Raw genomic sequence first — 21268 nt, forward strand, 5'->3', positions numbered from 1 at the left:
TTCCAGAATGAAGGAGATGTCCTCCTTCTTCAAAGAAAGGGGCTTCCATCAACACTGCCCTCAACCGTATCTCTTTCATTTTATGCGTGTCTGCTCTCAGCCCATCCTCCCGCCAGCCTACCAGGGATAGGGTGCCTTGTCCTCACCTACCACCCCATAACCTTCTGTATCCAGCACATAATTCTCTGTAACTTCCGCCATGCCTAATGAGATCCCACCACCAAACATTATCGTGCCCTCCCCCCAACTTTCTGCTTTCCACGAGGATCACTCCCTATGTGAGTCCTGTGTCCATTCGTCCCTCCCCACTGATCTCCCTCCTGGCACTTATCCTTGCAAGCAGAACAAGTGCTACTACCATTCAGGGCCCCAAACAGTCCTTCCAGGAGAGGTGACACTTCACCTGTGAGTCTGTTGGGGTCATATACTGTGTCCAGGGCTCCCGGTGTGGTCTCCTGTATATTGGTGAGACCCGACGTAGATTGGGAGACCGCTTCACTGAGCACCTACACTCCATCTGCCAGAAAAAGTGGGATCTCCCAGTAGCCACCCATTTTAATTCCACTTCCCATTCCCATTCTGATAGGTCAATCCACGGCCTCCTCTACTGTCATGATGAGGCTGCCCTCAGGTTGGAAGAACAACACCTGATATTCCGACTGGGTAGCCTCCAACTGATGGGATGAATATCGATTTCTCGAACTTCCAGTAACAGCCAACCCCTAACTCTCCTCTACTACTCCCCATTCCTTTTTCCCTCTCTCAACTTATCCCCTTGCCTACCCATCATCTCCCTCTACTGCTCCTCCCCCTTTTCTTTCTTCCATGGTTTTCTGCCCTCTCCTATTTGATTCCCCCCCTTCTGCAGCCCTGTATCTCTTTACTTCACCTCCCTCCCTCCAGGTTTCACCTATCACCTTGTGTTTCTCCCTCCCCTCCCTCCAGCTTTTAACTCCCACTCCTCATCTTTTTTTCTCTAGTCCTGCTGAAGGATCTCGGCCTGAAACGTCAACTGTACTCTTTTCCATAGAGGCTGCCTGGCCTGCTGAGTTCCTCTAGCATTTTGTGTGTGTTGCTTGGATTTCCAGCACCTGCAGATTTTCTCTTGTTTGTGATTGGATAACTGATTGAAAGATTGGCGGATTGAGGGCTCTACATGATGGGGTAGGCTTGAAGAGATATGCGCTCAATTTCTGTTTATATTGTCTTGTGCTCTTAGGAACCACAATTCTGGTCCACACATTAGCCAAGATTTTCATTCGTTTACTATGTTTTACTGTTAAGTTGTAACTTTCTCCAAAAGCTGTGCTCCAAAAATGATGTACACATTCCCCTGTTGAAAAAATCTGTCCACACTAACCTAGTCACTGGAGCCCACTTGAACACCACACTCCTGTTCACAGCTAATTTCTCAACTGTGTCTCAATGTAAGCCGCCTGCTGACATAGTTATTACATGTGGCTCATTTATGTCACCGATGTAAATGGCTCAGATGTATAAACGAGCCTGACAATTTGTCCACTGTCACATAACCATCCTCTGCTTTCTTGCCCATCCAGACAGTGGCTCAGCAGCATCTGGGCACAGTTCATTCGGATTCATTCATACCCACATTTGGCCGAATTAGATGAAAACTAACTTGAAATACACAGTATGTGCCATCACAAAACTTCCTTCCAGTCCCATTGCATTTGCCACAACAAGGCACAGAAGTTTAAAAGAAGTTGTTTTCAAGACCTATTGGTAAGTTTCACTTTATAGGAGTTGGGTCTTGGAGCATCAGACATGGGAGTTTTAAAAGGTACTGCAGGTTTCAGGACTTGCTTTTGAGTTTCACTTAACAGTACTCTAAAGATTCAAGATTGCTTATTTCCATTTCCATTCTTCAGTACCCAAGTGTAAAGGAGAACTAAATGATCATTACTCCAGATTTGATGCAGCATAGAAAAACACAGTAAGCATAAAGAATACAATAAAATATACAATATAAATATAAAATGAATCCTATAAAACAGAATGTAACAGTTATATACTGTACATGGACTGATTGTATGAACATAAAGTACATAAAGAGGACCATTTTCAAATTGTCAGCTAATAGTTGATTTGCTAATTAGCTAATTAACAGTAGCCAATAAATAGAAGGGTCAAGTCGAGTGGCCATATTGACAGTGGAAACAGGAGAGTAGCCCAGGTGTGGAAAGTGACTGCAGCTCTTTAAATTGGCTTCAGTGAGAAGGCAGCACTGAAGTTTTATTTTGTTGTTCTTAGTCCTTGATTCACTGTAGTTAGGGCAATGGAATGTTCCTCCTGCAAGATGTGGGAAGTTAGGGAACCCCAGTCTCCCTGATAACTACATCTGTGGGAAGTACGTCTAGATATATTTCCTGGCAGACTGGATGAAGAAACAGAAGATGGATCAGAAGGTACTCAGGATCACCTGAGAAGCTGTGCGTTTCATATATTAGACTTTTACGAAGTGGTCATATCCAAGGTGTAGGCTTCAGGTAGATAGGTAACCAGCAGAAGTAGTAAGATGTGTAGGCAGTATGTGCAGGGTTTTGCTGTAGCTATTCCTTTCAGCAGCAAGTATACTTCTTTGGATACTGTTGAGGGGGATGTTCTTTCAGGGGTTAGCAGCTGTACATAACCTCTGGCACTGTGACTGGCTCTGAGGCTCAGTGGGAAAGGGTGCAGTGAGACAGGGTGATAGTGGTGGGAAACTTGACTTAGGCAGAACATGGGATGAGGCCCTGCAGAATGTGTGTTTTAAATTGCTTTAAATTGCATCTATTTCAATACATATAGCTTCACAAACGAGGTGAGTAAACCAAGGGTGTGGATTACTATGGGGACTGGGTTATTGTGACTATAACTTGAGAGAAAGGCAGGACTGTTAGTTCCAGGGAATTGCTGCTTTAGGAACGGGTAAGAGTGGAAGAAGTGTTTTCCTTTTGATGAGGGAGTATGTAACAGCAGTGCTTAGAGGGTATTCAAAATAAGGATTGGTCACCTTGATAGGGCTATATTATAGACCCCCCTCCCCGCCCCCCCCCCTGACTGATCAGCAGATATATTGAGAAATTGCATGTAGTGAGAATAATAGAGTAATGCTAGTGGGAGATTTCAATTTTCCGAATGTTGACTGGGGCAACCAGAGTTCTGACATTCGGGATGGGGCAATATTACTGGACAGAATTCTGAAGAAAAGTCTACCATCACTTGGATAGTCAAGACCTGATCAGGAATAGTCAGCATGTTTTTATGCGTGGGAGTTCTTGAATCTTTTGAAGAGGTAACTAAGGAGATTGATGAAGTTCGGCAAGTAGATGTCATCTACGGACTTTAGTAATGCCTTTGACAAGGTTCCGCATGGTTTTCTGATCTGGAAGCGGGAGTTAATGATGGTAACGAGCAGAGAACGATTGTTGAAGGTTAAATTTCTGAGTGGTGGCCTGTGACTAATGGGGTACTCCAGGGGTCAGTATTGGGATCTGTTATTCATTATTTGTGTAAATGATTTGCATATGAACGTACATGGTACATTCAGCAAGTTTGTTGATGATACAGAGTCGGGGGGGGGGCTCTTGTTGATAGTGAAACAAATTGCAATGAATAGCAAAAATATCTTGTTCAGTTAGGGAGAGGGGCTGAGAAATGGCAACTTGATTTCAACTTAGATAGCTGTGAGGTGATGCATTTTGGACAATCAAACCAGGGTAGGATCTACATAGTACCCTACGATTCACTGACAAGGACTGTGGAATAAGGACTGGGCATAACAGTGCACAATCTGCTGAAAGTGGCTGTGCAAGTAGGCAGGAGAGTGAAGAAGGCATTTAGCATATTGACCTTCATCAGTTAGGGCATCAAGTTTTGGAATATCGATATTATACAAGTTGCTAGTAAGGTTGTACTTGGAGTACTGTGTACAGTTTTGGTAACTTTTATAGAAAAGACATCAGCAAGCTGGAGAACATGCAGAAGAGATTTGAATATGCTGCCAGGACTAGAGGTCATGAGTTATTGGGAGGGATTGGCTATGCTAGATCTTTATTACTTGGAGTGTAGGTGACCTGAAACATTTATAAAATCATGAGGAGTGTGGAAAAGTTGGACAGTCATAGCCTTTCCCCCAGGGTTACAGTCCAAAACAAGAGGGTACAGATACAAGGTAAGTGGAGAGAGATTCAAGAGGTCTGACAGGTAACTTCATAGTTAGTAGGGAAGTGAATACCTGGGTTGAACTGCTGGAAGAAGTGGTTGAGGTTAGTACAAATGCAGCATTTAAGAGGCATTTTCATATGTATGTGGAGAGGAGGTGCTTGGGTCAGCTGGCTCCGGCTCTAGCTGGGAGAATGCTGTGGTCAGCAGGGACCAGTTGGGCCAAACAGCTTGATTCTGTGCTGTATTGCTCTGACTCCATAACTTGAAGCCCGCTTTCATTTACATGAAAGAATAAATTAATATTTACAGCATCATAACATTATATAAAGTAAGTTCATAGATCTTCACAGCAGTTTCATGTCCTGCCTAGTCAGAGTTACTTATGTTAAGCCTACTTTCCAGCTCTCAATCAAAACCCATAGCCTATGGCACGTTTACCATTCACACTGCTGCTTTTTCAATGTGATGAGGTTTCTGCCTTTTGGGTAAGTTCTTCACTCCCATCATTCCTTGGTTGAAATAGAATTCCTAAAATATTCTCTAATACTGCTACCAAAAACCTGAAATTCATGTGACCTTTCTATTAAGTGAAACATGTTCTCACTTTTATCCTCTCTAGGCTTCGCAATTTAATGCATCTTGATTAACTTTTGCTTCAGGCTTCTTAGTTCCAATGGAAAAAAATCAATGTAATCACACTCTCCTCATAGTCAACATTCTCCAGCCTAGTAATGCTGTCATAGGTTTCCTCTGCAAACTCTCTGGTCCTATTGTATCTATCCTGCGATACCGTCACCAGAAGTGGACATGGCTGTGCCCCAATTGCTGCCTTAACAAGCTCAAGCTTTACCCCCATGCTCTTATATTTTACGCCTCATCTAATTAAGACGAGTCTCCCATGTGTGCCTATCTGACCATATTATCCCAGTCCAACCGCCTTCAGCTATCTGCGGATTTATTGCTCTGCGCTCGGTATCCTAATACTTAATGTATATACTCTTGTTTGCATTACTACACTATTAGAAAAGTAGCATTCCAAAAAAGGAATAGTAACATCATTTCATGCCTCATTCTCTCATTTGCCTGCCATTTAGCCCTCATACCACTACCCCTTCTGTTTTTCAAGCTTCAGATAGTTTAATCATACGCTTCTACCTATTCTTCCTCTCTGCATTGCAACACTGCCCTCAGATCTTATTCATTTTATAGAGCAACTAACTCTAAGCTAGACAGTTAGTTATGAAAAACTAATGGTAAGATGGTGGTGTGTTCGCACACAGCGGCTACGAGGTCAAACAAAGGTGCCACTGATTTTTTTAATGTAGTTTTTATGGTCACAATACTCTGCTGGACATTTAAGAACTTAGAGTACTGCAGGTCTACCCTATCAGTGAGTTTCCTGTTGACGGAGAAACTGAAAGAGCAGGACTTGGTGTGGACTGTGATGCTGCCCATGACAGAGAGGAGTTGGTCCACAAAGGAAATGAGCAGTCTAACAGTTAGTAACCATTTCAGTCGCTTTTCTTGTGATTGCGAGATCCTGTTGGACATTGCTGGTTTGGAATAGTGCAAGTCCAGTTCATCAGTTTATTGGCGAACAGTGGGGGGAGCCACGTGGCCTTGGACCTAACGAGGACTAGGCCTCAAGCCATGGTGTCACTTGTTTGCAGCTCCCAGGAAAAGTTTGGAGTCAGGCACTCCACTGGAGTGCCGGAGGTCGTATGGAGCAATGTCCTACTGGAGTCAGTGCTGCCGTCCAGAGTTCACTTGGCAGAAGACCAGCTATATTGTGTTTGACTTCAGGCTGCTGCAACTTTCATGGACTCAGGGACTTGGGCTATATATTTTTTGTGTCACTGTATTTTACTGCTATTTTATATGTGCCTTATTTGCAGTGTATGACTAATGCTACTGTGTTTTGCACCTCGATCCCAGAGTAGTGTTTCATTTGACTGTATTGATGGGCATTCATGTCTGGTTGAATGACAATTAAACTTCATTTTGAAGTTGAAAAGAGTATGGCTAGAAGATTAAACAGTGATGTAGAAACAATGTTTCACAAACTCAGACTAAAAATGTAGATAATTTGGATGAATTTCTAAATTCCAGCATAAGTGTTCGATAGCCAGGGCAGCAAGAAAGAGAAGGCTTGGTCTCACCCGTGAAAATGCCGTCAAGTTTGGCGACAGAGATGTGCATGTAAATAGTGCAGATTACAGAAAAGTGTTGATGGGAACGTGCAAAGAAATGCTTGTGGTATTTGTAAAATTGGTACAAAGTCAAGTGGCACAGAGGAGCTAAACACCAATTTTGTCAGAGTAGTGTGCAGATCTTGGAATGCATCTCTTTCAGCAAAAAGCTGGTGGATAACTCCATTAGCACATGTGCTTCCAACCATGATGCAGGCTCTGATGCCAGTTTCTCACCCTTCAATGTGCATTTTCTGATTACCTTCTGATCCCATCTGTGGATCCTGTTGACATACTGCAGAAGCTGATATCCTAGTCATGCAAGGTGTGTTTGTTACTGTGCTAGCACAGCTCCTTCTCATCCAAGCTGAACCATGCTGGCGACAGAAAGCAGTGTTTAACCATATTTGCAGCGTGTCACAACAACCCGGCAACCCAGCCGAAGATTGCTCATGTCGTTGAGGTGCATCGTGGGAAGGTGTCAGCAGTTCAATGGATCACTCAGGAAGACAGCTTTCATCAGTCCATCTCTAAACATCACCAAACCCCTTGATGTTGCTTATCACCTTTGCAAAATGTTGCTGTCTGAAACCGCTGAAATAGCCTTGGAGTGAGGCATGTCACAGCCAGAGATATCGAAGTCAGGAAAAAAAGGAACACCAAATAGAGATTCATTGACATTTCAATGAGATATGCCATGATTTATAAATTTGCTTTGGAATATTATTTTGTGTTGACTTTTACTTCTGGAATACGGGCACTCTGATAGTAATGGGAGTTTTTAAGTCAGAGTCATGGTTGGCTGGTGGCACAGTGACATCAGTGCCGGACTCCGGAATGGAGGTTCCCGGGTTCCAATCTAGTCGGGCTGTTCCCGAGTACGCTTTCCATCCGTGCCGGGTTGAGCGTTGAGCTCGCAACTCGACCTCGTAAAATAAAGAAAATACTGTACTGCGAAATGTCTGTGTGAGGAATGGCGCGCCAGACGGTCTCTCGTTCCATGTCTTGTAAGGCATGAAAATGCCCGACGCTGGCCTCTCAGGCCTGAGTTGACGTCATCATCATCATCATCATGGAACGGGATACAGCATGGCCCACCAAGCCCATGCTAATTATCACCACCCATCTACACTAAACCTTCAGTTTGTATTCTCCCAACATTGTCATCAACCCCACCCCCTCTTCACTGAGCTACATACAACTTGCGATGGCCAGTTAATCCACCAACCCACATGTCTTTGGGGTGTGAGATGAAATCGGGGCCCCAAGAGGGAACTCAGATGGTCACAGGGAAAACGTGCACACTCCACACTGAGGATGGTGACACTTTTACCGTATGGCCTGGTATGGCAATTTCAAAGTGCAGAAATGTAAGGAGCTGCAGAAAATGATGGACTCAGCCTAATGCTTCAAGGGCACATCCCTCCCCATAATCAATAGTACTTACAGGAGGCATTGCCTCGAGAAGGCAACAAACAACATCAAAAATCCCTGTGATTTGGTGCCATATGATCACAGTTAACATCAGTCAAGAAGTACAGAAACCTAAAGACCTACAGCACCAGGTTCAAGGAACGGTTTTTCTACTTGACTTCAACCATTTAGTTCTTGAGAAAACCTCCACAAACCTAAACATTACCTCAGTATAGCAACACTATCGCTATTTAGACTACTTTGCACTAGCATAAACTTCTTTTTGTTCTAATGTTCTTTCTTGTTTAATTTATGAATATTGTGTCTCAAATGCTATGTGCCTGTGATGCTCTTGTAAGTAAGTTTGCTTCCTATCATGGCAACAGTGACATAACTAAACTTTGAAAATATACAGCTTGACTTAATGCTGATAATTAATAATAACAAATTGTCATAAATTCTTCAAGGAAGGAAAACTGCTCATCCTTATTTAGTCTAACATTTGTATGACTGGATTCAAATACATTGCTGGCCCGTAATTGTCCCCCTCGGTGACAATCAATTAGGGATGGACACATCTCACAAATAGTTTTAAAAATCATATTGTTAACAGATAGCCTTTGTTGACCTGCAGCTTTCCTCTGTTTTCTCTGGTGACTCAACATCCTAGCGGACTGTTACAGAATGAGGTCAATGAGATAGCAGCTGAGAAACTGGGATGGGTGCGTATGTTTCACTGCCAATAGTCAAACAGCAGGTGAACATTGATTTTGGGTTTCAGTACATCCCAGTGCTAACATGTGGCGTTCACAAAGTTCCCTGCTGGGGCCTGCCTCATTTTCAATTTTGGAATATTGCAGTTTTTAGCAGCCAGAATCAAACTCAACAATTTCAGTAGCTCACTTTTTCCGTTTGCATCAGAACTGACCAGATATGTGAAATTATCCATCTGTAATGTTGACTCAGTATAATCTGCCTTGGGTAGGGAAGGCAATTGCTGAATTAAATTTGAAACTATTGCATTCACTCCTTTCTAATTATATTACTCAATAATAAAAAAAGTTTGTTTTCAATCAGCTTGTTGGTCTTAGCATATAACTCTCTACTCCAGACAGTTTTACTAAGAGGCATAGGTGGTGCTCTGAAACACTAGAGTTCCACTCATGTAAGGATCTGTCCATACCTAGGCATTCTCTTAGATGACGTCCAATAGGAATTGGTCTCTGAGCACCCATAATTATTTTATGACTACTGTATAATCTCAACCAGACTCAGTAAAATTCCACATTACAACAGATTATGAAAATCAGTTTCCCAGATAACAAAGCGATTAAAAAAAACTATACTTTCAGAACGGGATACTAATTTCTATATCTGTAATACTCTTGAGGCAATAATGGTTTCATTTTTTTTGCATGCAAGGGATTATCTTGGAGGCAAACACTTCTGGTGCCACATCATTCATGTCAACATTTCATCTTTATTGCCTGAAGTTAACAGTAAAGAAACTGATCAGCTTTTTCTTACCCAGGACACCAACACGGTAGTTGAGTGTGATAACAATGACATTGCCATAGCTTGCCAATATGCTGCCATCAATCATATTTCCTGTTCCTTCCATATACGAACCTCCATGAATATATACCATTACTGGTTTGGGCCCACTGTCACGAATATCTGCAAGAAAAGGAACAACAGAGAAGCCAAGTGACACTGCGCTCAGGTTTCGGCCATGATGAAAACAAGTGTGGTTTGACTAATGGATATGAACACATTTTGATCACTGGAAACCTACAAAGTTTTGATTAAAGGCACCAACATATTGTCTAATACCAATATGCTGTAAGCACTGGGCACTAGGTGACTGTAATTATGAGGCACCAACTCACCAGAACATTGGGTGCCCAAAACTGCAATCACCAGGCATAAATGTGCCATGGTGGGAGCCAATGCATGATAGGCACTGGACAATAGTACATCTCAATCAACAGGCATAAGTAAATGTGTCAGCAGACATACTACAGACACCAGGTGTTAAGTTTTGGGCTAACAGGGTAGTGTGGTAAAACCTTTATACTCAAATACTGCAGGTAAATACAGATAGTATTAAGTCACAATTTAAAAGAAGATTAAATTTATATTTTACATAGGTCACTCTCATTGATAGTTCCCTGTTCAGTGGGTAATCACAGAGGAAATGAATGAACAGGTCGTAACTCTTCCACATCTGACTGGAGCAGTTACTTTCAGTATTTTATTTGGCTTTTAAAGTTTTCATTGAGTTTAAAGGTGGCATTTAGCACTACAGAATATTGATACTCCAATTCTGCAGTTTTGTGAGAATACTCATGAACAATTCTAAATGTACTTCCCATTTAGAATTGTTCTAAGATTTAACTAAGATTTAAAATTCCTTAGTTTCAGTCAACAGGTGTGTGTGCCATAACTAGCAACTTAAAACCAATTCTGCAAGAAAATACTGTAAGTATAGCTACAGACAGCACTCATTATTCAAAACTTTAACAATTTTATCACTGTCATTACATAATCACATCGTGCTGCAGTTACTTGCTGAAGGGCAGTATTCAGCAGCATTATGTCTATTTTTGGCAAGAACAAAAGTCTCAGCTGGGCAAGTAAATACCAAAATATATTAAGGGTGGTAGCTCTTGCCTAGAGGAGAGGACCCATGCAAAAATGACCGGAAAAAGTCAAGTTATCTTGAAATACATTACAGACAAGGATATAATTATGGTTTTCTAAGGGTGTGTTGCAGGCTGGAGTATAATTATACATTTTAGATAATATTGATATTAATACTTGTTGATCTTTGAAGATAGGCACTGTCCACTAGCAATTTTCTTCTCAATACACTTGGTTCTCAATCTAGTTTAAAATGTTTCTTAAAAAACTTCAAGAAATTATAATTCTCTGATTCCACTCCAATTTTTTTTTTGCAAATGGGCATCTAAATTGACTAGCTGTTCTGCTCCCAAGCATTATTTAATATCTCTCACAATGCACAATATCCATGATTGGTCTGAAGAAACACCGTATCAGTACTATCAAAATGAAGTCTAATCCAACAATTTTACTATGATAAAAGTCTCATTCTGGTGGCTGGCCTGTTAAGTATGCCATTAATTGAAGAGCAAGTTGGATAATGAAGGAAAAATAGGAAAAAAACTTTTTCTGTAAAGAATAAACCAGTTTTTTTTTTGCTTTTGTGGATGGGCAACATTTATGTCTGTTAGGTCTGACGGGAACAAAATCAAGTTAGCTTTGAATATAGCAAGAAACTGGTGTTTGTGTTTTCAATTCGAGTTATTCAAGAATTACTGCCCCTCCTTTCCCTCACTTAGGTACCTGGCATCAGTGTTTGTCTGCAGTATTTTTACATGCACAACAGATATTGAACACCAAAGTGTGGACACACAGAACATAGGCAAGGGTAGAAGGGGTTTGCACAGAGATGAGGGTTAGGAAACCTCTATGGATATCAAATAACAGACAACAGCCAATGCTGAAACGGAATGAACGATGGAGCGGACATGAAATTCCATTATTGGCTGCCTCTTTTGTCATTCACAGATGCAGTCTGTTACTTACCTGGGAAATATTCTGTTTCATATACTGTTCTTTCACAGCCCACCTTGCTTTATCATTCTGACAAAGCTACCTAAGAGCTTGGCCTTTTCACATTGTGGACTAAAGCTCAGTCTGCCTCAAAATCATCTGAGAAGGACTTTAGAATCAGCAGTGAAGATGGCACAGTTAGGAAACAAGGAATTCCTTCTGTTCTGACAATGAAGAAAGTTTTTCGTACCAGTGACCATATATATATTTTGCTGAAGTATTTCATACTGTAACATTGAATTTATCAGGATTTAATATATAGTTTATCAACTGAAACAAAGCCAAAATTATAAGGAAACTAACTCTGTATCTGATATCTTCCTTCATGAGTGACCATTCTAATCAGCAGCTATGCTGAAGTCCACATAAAGCAGAATAAAGCAAGTAGTGAGGTCTAACCAGGATATTAATTGATAGATAATGAAGACACAACTTTTATTAATTGGCTGTTAAGACTTCCATTAAGCTGGGTGGGGACTCTGCCAAATGCACATGCAACGCTATAGTTTGAATTTCAAAGCAAGGACATATGCAAAAAAAGGTGAAGATTGACTGATAGCAATGGTGCAGTTTTCAGACTAATGTTCCTTAACATCCTTCCTTTATTCCCTTTTGTAGAACTCAACAGCATTTTCCCAATAATAACTTGTAATGCAACTAAACAATCTGAAGGTTACGCCATACGGCAGGTAATTTACACCTTCCAAGTGTGGGAGGAGTGATTCACTCTCCCTTTTAGCACCCAATCTGTGAAGGTGAAAATTATCCCTGAAGGTCACAGCAACATAAAATGTCTCCTCTCCCACAAACTGATACTACATCATCACATGGAGGACACCCGGAACTCACCATGACCAGCAGGACATGCCTCTTACCTTCAATATTTACACTTGGATTACCAGTGATACACTTTTCAAAGATTCATATTTACACATGCAATTTCCTTAGGGCCTTTACATTCTTATGATAGACAATATGATGTTATAGTCATCTCTTTCTCTTTCCTCTCCTATATCTTTTGGTCCAATTGCACGTTGAGATTTATTGCCTGTCACAACAACCTTTTCCCCTGAGATAGATGATTACGCTTTGCAGCCACTGCAGTCTGCTCAAGCAGTTTTCACTCAGCCCGGTTACAAAACCTTTAAAACATACTTTAGATTTTTTTTCTATATGTGTAGTTTATTATTAACTTTGGGTAGTAGCTGATGCCCACACAGTATTTTCAAGGATCTCTACAAGAGGCCATCAATTGCTTTTTTTAATGCTGCGCACATGATCAAAACCAGCATGCAGTGTCAAGTGACATGCACGATTAATCCCAGCAGTTCAATGCCAAACAAATCATTAAAGGAGGCAGCATGGTACACTGTTTAATTACATTGCTCTGGAAGTTTGGAGTGCTGGAGTGGCAGACAAACATTATATCAACAGCGTCCTAATCATGAGGCAAATACTATCAGCACTGTATTGTTGTTTATTGGATCTTCAGTTTATACCACAGAAACACACACACTCACACTCCCACACACCGTCTCTTCTCTCTCTCTTTCTAACATGTACACACAGATTTCTAGAGACACTAAATGTTTAAATTCAAATTAAACACTTAACTAACCCCAATTTATAGTTGAGAAAAGGTCCTACAGTACATGGCCTTGACCTTTATGATGAAAGATTCAAAGAGGGTGAGACAATTATCTTTTAATTACACATCATTCTTGTGCAAATGAAATATAATTCAATTCAAATGTTTACAATGTCATTATATTTAAGAGTTATTTTTGTGGATGGACTTTGGGCATGAGCTGGAGAAAGGTTCAGGTATATTGAGGTGTATTAGTTAAGAACAACTTTTGTTTTCAATTTCTCCCTAGGTTATTGAAAGAAACAAGTGATGGTACCCTATTAAATCAGTGTGCAGCAACTGTATTTTGTTGAGAACATGAGGCTGTACACTCTAAGTCTCCAGTTTTATAAACATAGCCAACACAAGCTGGAGTGCTCTGTTTAGAACCAGGGAGTTACACTGATTAATGCTTCTGAGTGTCAAAGGATTTTTATCTACCCAGCCTCCCAGGAGGGTAATGGTCTGTACATTGGATAGTTTTAGAAAGAAGGGAAAAGATGCTTTCACTGAAGCTTATGCAAGAGAAAATTGCAAATAACTTCATAGCTTAAAACACAACTGAAGCAAAGGGGTGATAATGTGTCTTCAGCTCTCCAGACAGTGAGACAGCCAGACTGGTTTCAAATCTTGCTAAATGCAGTAGCTTTCATTTCCTGGTGATGTAACTTCTGTTTCAGTGACATGGTTACAACTATGAATCAATAAATCTTTCAATTTTAAGACATTTATTGCATGGGAAAATGTGCTGAAGGATTAAGAAAAGTAAGTGCAAGGATACATGCACACTGTCATCTTAAACATTTCCCCCAAAAAGAAACTTAAAAATCAAGAAGTTTTAAAAAAGATTCTCTTCTGCAAACATGCACCACTTTCGAGCACCATAAAATACCTTCATCTTCATCGCCATCATTATCAGCAAGATCATCGCCCTGTTTCTTTGCGTTGGCTCCTAGAATCGAAATGAGGAAAGACAAGGTGAAAGGAAACAAAAGAATTCAAAAATATACATCTGTGAACACCATTCTCTCAAAGGTTATTCCAGAAACAAACAATCTGTAATGTTTGCTTAATTAAATGTATCCCTCATCCCAAAAATATCAACTTCTATGAAAACAGTCTGAATGCATGTAATCAAATAGAAAACTTAATGTAAAATATCCGTCTACTGGTCCAAGAGAACAGCAGGCCCAGCACTCTGCCTGAGAACTCTGACAGCCCTTCACACACTTGCTATCTGGCAGTGCACTCAACAAACTTATGACAAGACAACTGTTTACTCAGAAGTTGTACAGCAAAAATACCATAGATGGTAGAAATCTGAAATAAAACAGAAAATACAAGTGATGCTCAGAAAGTCAAGAAGCATTTGCAAAGGGAAGAACAGAGTTAAATTGAAAGGTAAACAATGTTTTTTTCTCTTCACAAATGTTGTCGGCCCTGTTGAGAAGCTCGAGTATTTTCTGTTTTTATATCTGTTAACTCAGTCCTAATTACAATCTATCCAACTATAGATCCTAGCCAAGTAATAGCATCTGGTAAAACTGGACATTATGTCAGCTGAAAGCCCCTGTTAGAGTACCAATTCACGTCTTTTTATTCACGTGAGATAATACTGCACACCCTCATTTCCAAGCCATGACCTCACCCTGTATTTAATTGATAATCAGAAATTTGGGTAACATTTCTGACATGGCATTCAATTTCCTTTTATGATTCCCACACTATTAACAATCAGAGGTTGTTAAGGGGGTGAATACAGGAGAGTGCTATTAACCAGAAACAACTGGAGCAGTTACATAAATAAATGTTCAGAAGGACTGTTCAAATTCTGCAGTTAGTCACTCACCTATTGCCTCTGCAAAGTCAGTCCTTCATCTACAAAGTACACATTAGAAAAGGGAATGAATATTCCAAAAATATTCAGGCAAGTCAATACAATCTAGAATCAAACAATGCACTTGATAGGGTCTCAATTCATCACCTAAGTATTCACTTCCTCCATCACTGATACACATTGATGGCAGTTTGAACTAACTGCAAAAAAAATTATTGCAACTGGTCAAAACTTGCTCAGTGTTTCTTTTTTTATTTTTTTTTAAACCTGTCACTTTAGCACCTGGAAAGAATAGAGACGCTGATGTGCATAAATTGACCATATGAAATTGCTTTCCAATTCACACGTAGTCAAGACATGGAAACAAATTGCTGCATTTTTACTGAGGGAAAAAATGTGGAACTTTTCATACCCTCAGTGGATCTCTGTAAACATATTTTACCACAAGGGTTGTAATGGCTCAAAAGGGCATTCACAATCACCTCAAGGGTAATTATAGATTGGCAATAGATTTTGAACTTAACCACCTGAGTTCATATCCACTGTATGAAAGTATTACTTTTCTAACATACCTTGTCCTTGTTTGTCCTTATCTCATAGTCAGACCTGCAAATTCTCCAAATTTATTCTGAGGTCTCCAGTAATATGAAATTTCTAAGCCCCCAGGACATCTGGATAAACTCCAGGTCTGAGGCTCGGTCTCCTCTAACCTGTTGCCAGCAAAATTGCCTCCAGAGCATCAAGCATCACGTACAGTACAAAGTTAGTACGCCAACCACTAATCATCGACCGGGGGGTGGGGGTGAGGAGTGGAAACTGGAGGTGGGAAGGTGAAGGGTGGTAGATCGTAGCAGGCTGTGCCAGAAGATGGTGGGCTCATCTGATAAAATTTTCCTGATAACCTGTGCTGGACTCATGACACTGTGGTTTACTGCAATTCCATAATTTGATTCCATTGGAATCAACTGAACCAAATTTCTGAAGTGGAGTATAATGCACAAGTTCGATACCTTTCAGCTGTAAAGCTTCCTATGCTCAGCAGGATTTATGGAGCCTGCAGAGGTCAACATGTTTTGTGTGGAGGGAAAAAAAATCAGAGCTTCAGATATAAAAAAGTATTTCCAAGTGTTTGTGAGTTCTGTCATGGCCCTTTCATAAAATGCTAGCCATTAACTAGTTTGGGGCAGCATGTTAGCTTATTGGTTAGGGTAACACTATTACGGAGCCAGTGAACCAGGTTCAGTTCTGCCACTGTCTGTAAGGAGTTTGTACGTTCTCGCCGTGGCTCTGTGGCTTTCCTCCAGATGCTCTGGTTCCTCCCACATTCCAAAGATGTTCTAGTTAGTAGGTTAATTAGTTGGGTATAATTTTGTGGCATGGGCTCAAAAAGGTCTATTACCGTGCTGAACCTCAAATTTAAAAAAAAAAGTGCTTGCTTGGGAACTCTACAGGTCAGAATTGTTCAGGAAGCAAGACAAGTGGAATTGGTTGTTTTTGTTTTAACTGGAGTTTGTGGCCTGAAAGGGCTCCTTGTGTCAGCAAAATGCAAATGTTCACAGGTGTGCTCTTAGTTCATATTGATCTTATTGAAACATATAAAATTCTAAAGGGATTGGACAGGCTAGATGCAGGAAGATTGTTCCCGATGTTGGGGAAGTCCAGAACGAGGGGTCACAGTTTAAGGATAAAGGGGAAGCCTTTCAGGACTGAGATGAGGAAAAACTTCTTCACACAGAGAGTGGTGAATCTGTGGAATTCTCTGCCACAGGAAACAGTTGAGGCCAGTTCATTGGCTATATTTAAGAGGGAGTTAGATATGGCCTTTGTGGCTAAAGGGATCAGGGGGTATGAAGAGAAAGCAGGTACAGGGTTATGAGTTGGGTGTTCAGCCATGATCATACTGAATGGCGGTGCAGGCTCGAAGGGCCGAATGGCCTACTCCTACACCTATTTTCTATGTTTCTATGTTTCAGATAAATGAGCACTTGCACTTGCTTTGATGTTGACAGCCATTGATAAGATTATTCTGAAATGAAAGCAGAACATCAGGAGTGGAGAAGAGGTTACAAATGCTTCCTCGACTTTCCAGTAACAACTGAATCAGGTGTGAACATCTGGCTGCTTCTATTTCCACATACTGCCGTAATAATGCTTACAGCTAAGTACACTCTGCACAGTATTTTATCTTAATTCTCAATCGTGATTCTCTGCCTTGAGTCTAGCAATATGTTTAGACTGCTGTAGACTATTTTGCTTGGAATGCTATATTCTGCAAGATGATATCACTGTGCCTGACTTGTGCGCTACAGCTACTCCACCGTATTCAGAACAAACCCTCCTGCATACATATTTTTCTCTTAGCTGCCAGACTTAGTGAAAATTCCTACAATGATTCAGAAGATAATGATGCATGGAATCCAGTGTGAATTGCTGGTTTGGACTGGTTTGCTTATAGAAGACGAGAGTAAGGGATGAAGGCTGTTACTCTGGCAGGAGGTCAGTGGCTGCTGGTGTTTTGCAAAGATCAGTACTGGATCCTCTGGTATTTGTGATCTAGATATCAATGATTTGAATAATGGATGAATTAGTGAGTTTGTGGATGACACCAGGATTGGTGGAGTTATGGAAGGTACAAAAGACTATCAAACAGGACAGCAGAATTTAGATCAGTTACAGTTATGGACAGAGAGATGGCAGATGGAGTTTAAACAGGGCAAGTGTACTATTCCATTGTGGGAGGACAAATAGAATTAAGAAGAATACAGTTAATGGTATGTCCTTTAATAGCATTGAGGTACAGAGAGAATTTGGGGTAAAGTCCATAGCTGAAATTGGCTTCGCAAGTGCATAAAGTGGTAAAGAAGGCATGTAGCATGCTCGGGAGTTGAGAATAAGATGGAGAAAATCATGCTGCGACCACACAAAACTTCAATCAGACCACATGCGGAGTATTAAGTTCTGGTGGCCTCAGTTTGGGAAGGACGTAGAGATCGTGTTAGTGGGTATTGGTGGTGTAGAAGGAGTTTACCAGGTTGCTGTCTGGATTAGAAGGTATGAGCTATAAGAAAAGGTTGGACAAACGGATGTTGTTCTCCCTAGATGATTGGAGGCTGAAAGGAAACCTGATAAAGATGTTTTTAAATTATGAGAGGCATAGATGGGATCTTTTCCCCAGGGTGGGAAAGTCAGACACCAGAGGACATGCTTTTATCGTTAGAGGGAGGTTGCAACATGAAGGGCAAGTTCTTTACACAGACATTGGTAGATGGCCTGGAATAGGTCACCAGGGGTAGTAGTTGAAGCAGGTTATTTGGTGGAGTTTCAAAGGCTTTTTGATAAATACATGGATATGAAGAAAGTGGAGGGACATGTGGACGAACCACAGGACAAAGACATTCATTGTAAGTTGGCATCAAGTTTGGCACAAAATCATGCGCAGAATGGCCTGATCAGTGCTAGACTGTTTATTCTATGAAAATAAACATTAAGGTTATTGCAGGGAGAATAATTTGCAAACAAGAGAAGTAACATTAATAATTTTCCCCACCCAGTGTCAAAAAGCACAGCTTGGCTCAATTGCAACTACAATGTGGCTCAACTTCTGCAGACATATGTTACCTCTGAACAAAATATTAAAGATGAACTTTTATGTTGATGTTAAATAAAGCATTAGAAAATATAGTTTCTTTTCCTGAAGAAGGGTTGAAATACAGAACTACGTATTGTTCCCATGGTATCTTAACCCTGGAAGAAATAACATAGTTAGCAAAAATAACATGTACCCAATAGTAATGTGAGTGGTTTCAAAAATTCTAAGGGGTCCAATCTTGGAGGTAGCACAGCTAATTCAACGTATTCTAACAATGCTTCAGAGATCAGGAAGAGCAATAAATGGCGTCTGTTATAGTCTCATAGTAGCAGCAAGCATAATACTGTTCTGACTGCCACTTTAGCAGAATGGGGAAGTGAAAAGCTAGAATGACATTCACCAAATCTTCCTCTGCACCAAGGGATGAATTTCCATCTGCAGAAATGTGTGGTTGGTGTTAATTCCAAAGATAATCACAGCATAGGGGACAGCTGCTAAAACCCATCGATGTACACACAATAACAACGTGATTATGTGTTGACCCCATTCAGGAGGAGCAGGTTGTCAATCCCAAAATGTTAATCAGCCAACACAACAATAATAATAGTTTTTGATTTGTTTTCCCCAGTCTTCCTAGAACTTACTAGTGAAAGCAAGGCATGCCTGCTAACAAGGAGCAAAGACCAGATATGACAAAGGTCAGTCAGTATGAAATCTTAGCAACCTTTGCATAGCCAGAGTCCACAGAAACATGGCTCACAGTACTTGTGCTGTATGTATTTTTTTATCATAACTTACAGGTTTGCACATCTGATCTGCACAACAGAATGTTGATCCATCATATCAGCATAGTGCACTGACATATTGTGTTACTTTCAACTTCAGATGTGAAACCAAAATGACCAACAGCAGAAGCACTGTTAACATCACCTCCATCAGCACAAGAAGATAGTGTCTGGACCAGAAAAAGCATGAACAGTTGCTGCTTTTAGATCCTGAAGTATACAGGAGAGAGGAAGATAACAGCAAGGTACATATGCAAGAAGTCATCTCAAATAAGCTTGGAAATAAATTGTAAGCTCTCAAATGGTTTGGATCAGGATATGCCAGCAGCTATAGATTCTCTCAAAGTAAATACACTCATCTTTAAAAGTTGGGGCATACATAAGAATCAGGGCCCTATGCGAGGTAGCATATGCTTTGTCTGACAATGGAATATAATTTTTGGAAGGTTCAAGTGAGGAAAGAAAAAGTGATGTGAGGAACTCTTTTCATTACTTGATGTATTACCTCTAAGGGTATGGAAATAGAACCAATTAATGCCTTCACCAGGGAAATTAATGTGCCTTGACAGGGAATAATTTGCAAAGCTATAGTAAAGACTATAGCAGACTCAATGGGCTGAATGGCCTAGTTCTGCTCCTGTGTCTTGTGGTTTTATGGAAAAGAAAGAGAAATAATGATATAAACAGGATTGTTTTACTGGGAATCAACACAGAATTGGACATTTTCTTCCTTACTGTGACATAACCGTAGAAAACTAAACAGAAAATATGGTTCAAAATTTCATCAAAACCAATGTAAAATCATAGAATGATTCTATTTGCACTGTGCGATGTAATGGGATGAAAGCAGACATATACCGTTTGTCCATTTCTCATTTGTTGTTCGTACTCCACAAGTTAACTCATGCCCCAAAGATTGTATCTGCCTCTGGACAGCTGTAGGTAGAGCATTCATTTGCTGTTGCTCTTATGGATAGGCTGTCAATCTATAAGGATAATAGCCAAGAGCCTCTCAGTGGTGAGACCATGGATCTGAAGAACCTTCATTTACCCTAGTTGAAGCGAAAATAAAAGGAAAAATAAGGATTCGCATTTGCGTAAGGCAGTATGCGTGCGTGTGTGTGTGTGTGTGTGTGTATATATATATGTATGTACAGTGTATGTTTTATACTGGTTTTGATGAGATTTTGAACCATATTTTGAGTACATTTTCGTCTTGCCAATCTTTGTCTTTGGTTTTTGGTTGATGGTCTTTCTGGCAAATGTCCTAAATTTCACATGCTGAATATTACGGTTTCTGCTGAAGCAAATCAACCAGTATCTGTGAAAAGTTGGATAGATCTGAAGGGAAGTGGATTGTTGGAATCTGTGTGAAATTTTCTGGGCAGCAAAGTAGTCTATTGGTGGTCCAATAGCAACAAAATGTTTCATTTATATCCGAGGATGTGAATGAGAATAAATTTGCACTCACATTTAGAGCACTGAATGGTTGAAATCATTGCAGGAGTTTCTCTGGGGAGTGCACATAACTCACTAGTCTCTGTCTATCTCCAGCCAGATTAAATAAATGCATCTTTTGATCCAGCTTTGGGGGTCATGACTCCTGTGCCTATTTGTCTCCACCTGTAAAGCGTAATTCTCAACTCTACAGTGCAAATGAGTTTACTGAATCAGCTGACTATCGCATGGTCCATCCTGAGCCTGATGTAATATTTAGACATTAAGACCATAATATATAGCAGAAGATTTAGGCTATTTGGCTCATCAAGTCTGTTGTTTACTTTCTAAACTCATCATGGCTGATCCATTTCCCTCTCAGCCCCAATCTCCTGCCTTCTCCCCATACCCCTTCGTTCTCTGACTATTCAAGAATCTATCAACCTCTGCCTTAAATATACTTAATGAGTTGGCCTCCACAGCCACCTGTGGCAATGAATTCCACAGATTCAACACCCTCGGGCTAAAGACATTCCTCCTCATCTCTGTTATGAAAGGTTGCCCCTCTATTCTGAGTGTGTGTCCTCT

The 21268-nt window shown here is 40.5% G+C and overlaps 1 protein-coding gene across 4 annotated transcripts in view; it reads right to left on the minus strand.

Annotated features, from left to right (window-relative positions):
• Window positions 1-21268, minus strand: part of nlgn3a (neuroligin 3a) — a 297964-nt gene that overhangs the window by 102799 nt on the left and 173897 nt on the right. For 3 of the 4 annotated variants that reach the window (XM_063060844.1, XM_063060845.1, XM_063060843.1), the window contains 2 exons: window positions 13925-13984; window positions 9297-9446 (listed from right to left, as the gene is read on the minus strand). In XM_063060844.1, coding sequence (XP_062916914.1) covers window positions 9297-9446; window positions 13925-13984 — 210 coding nt within the window. The remainder of the gene's footprint in view (window positions 1-9296; window positions 9447-13924; window positions 13985-21268) is intronic. The other variant, XM_063060847.1, reaches the window with a different exon arrangement.

Source organism: Mobula hypostoma, chromosome 10 (assembly GCF_963921235.1).
Source record: "Mobula hypostoma chromosome 10, sMobHyp1.1, whole genome shotgun sequence".
Classification (NCBI taxonomy): domain Eukaryota; kingdom Metazoa; phylum Chordata; class Chondrichthyes; order Myliobatiformes; family Myliobatidae; genus Mobula; species Mobula hypostoma.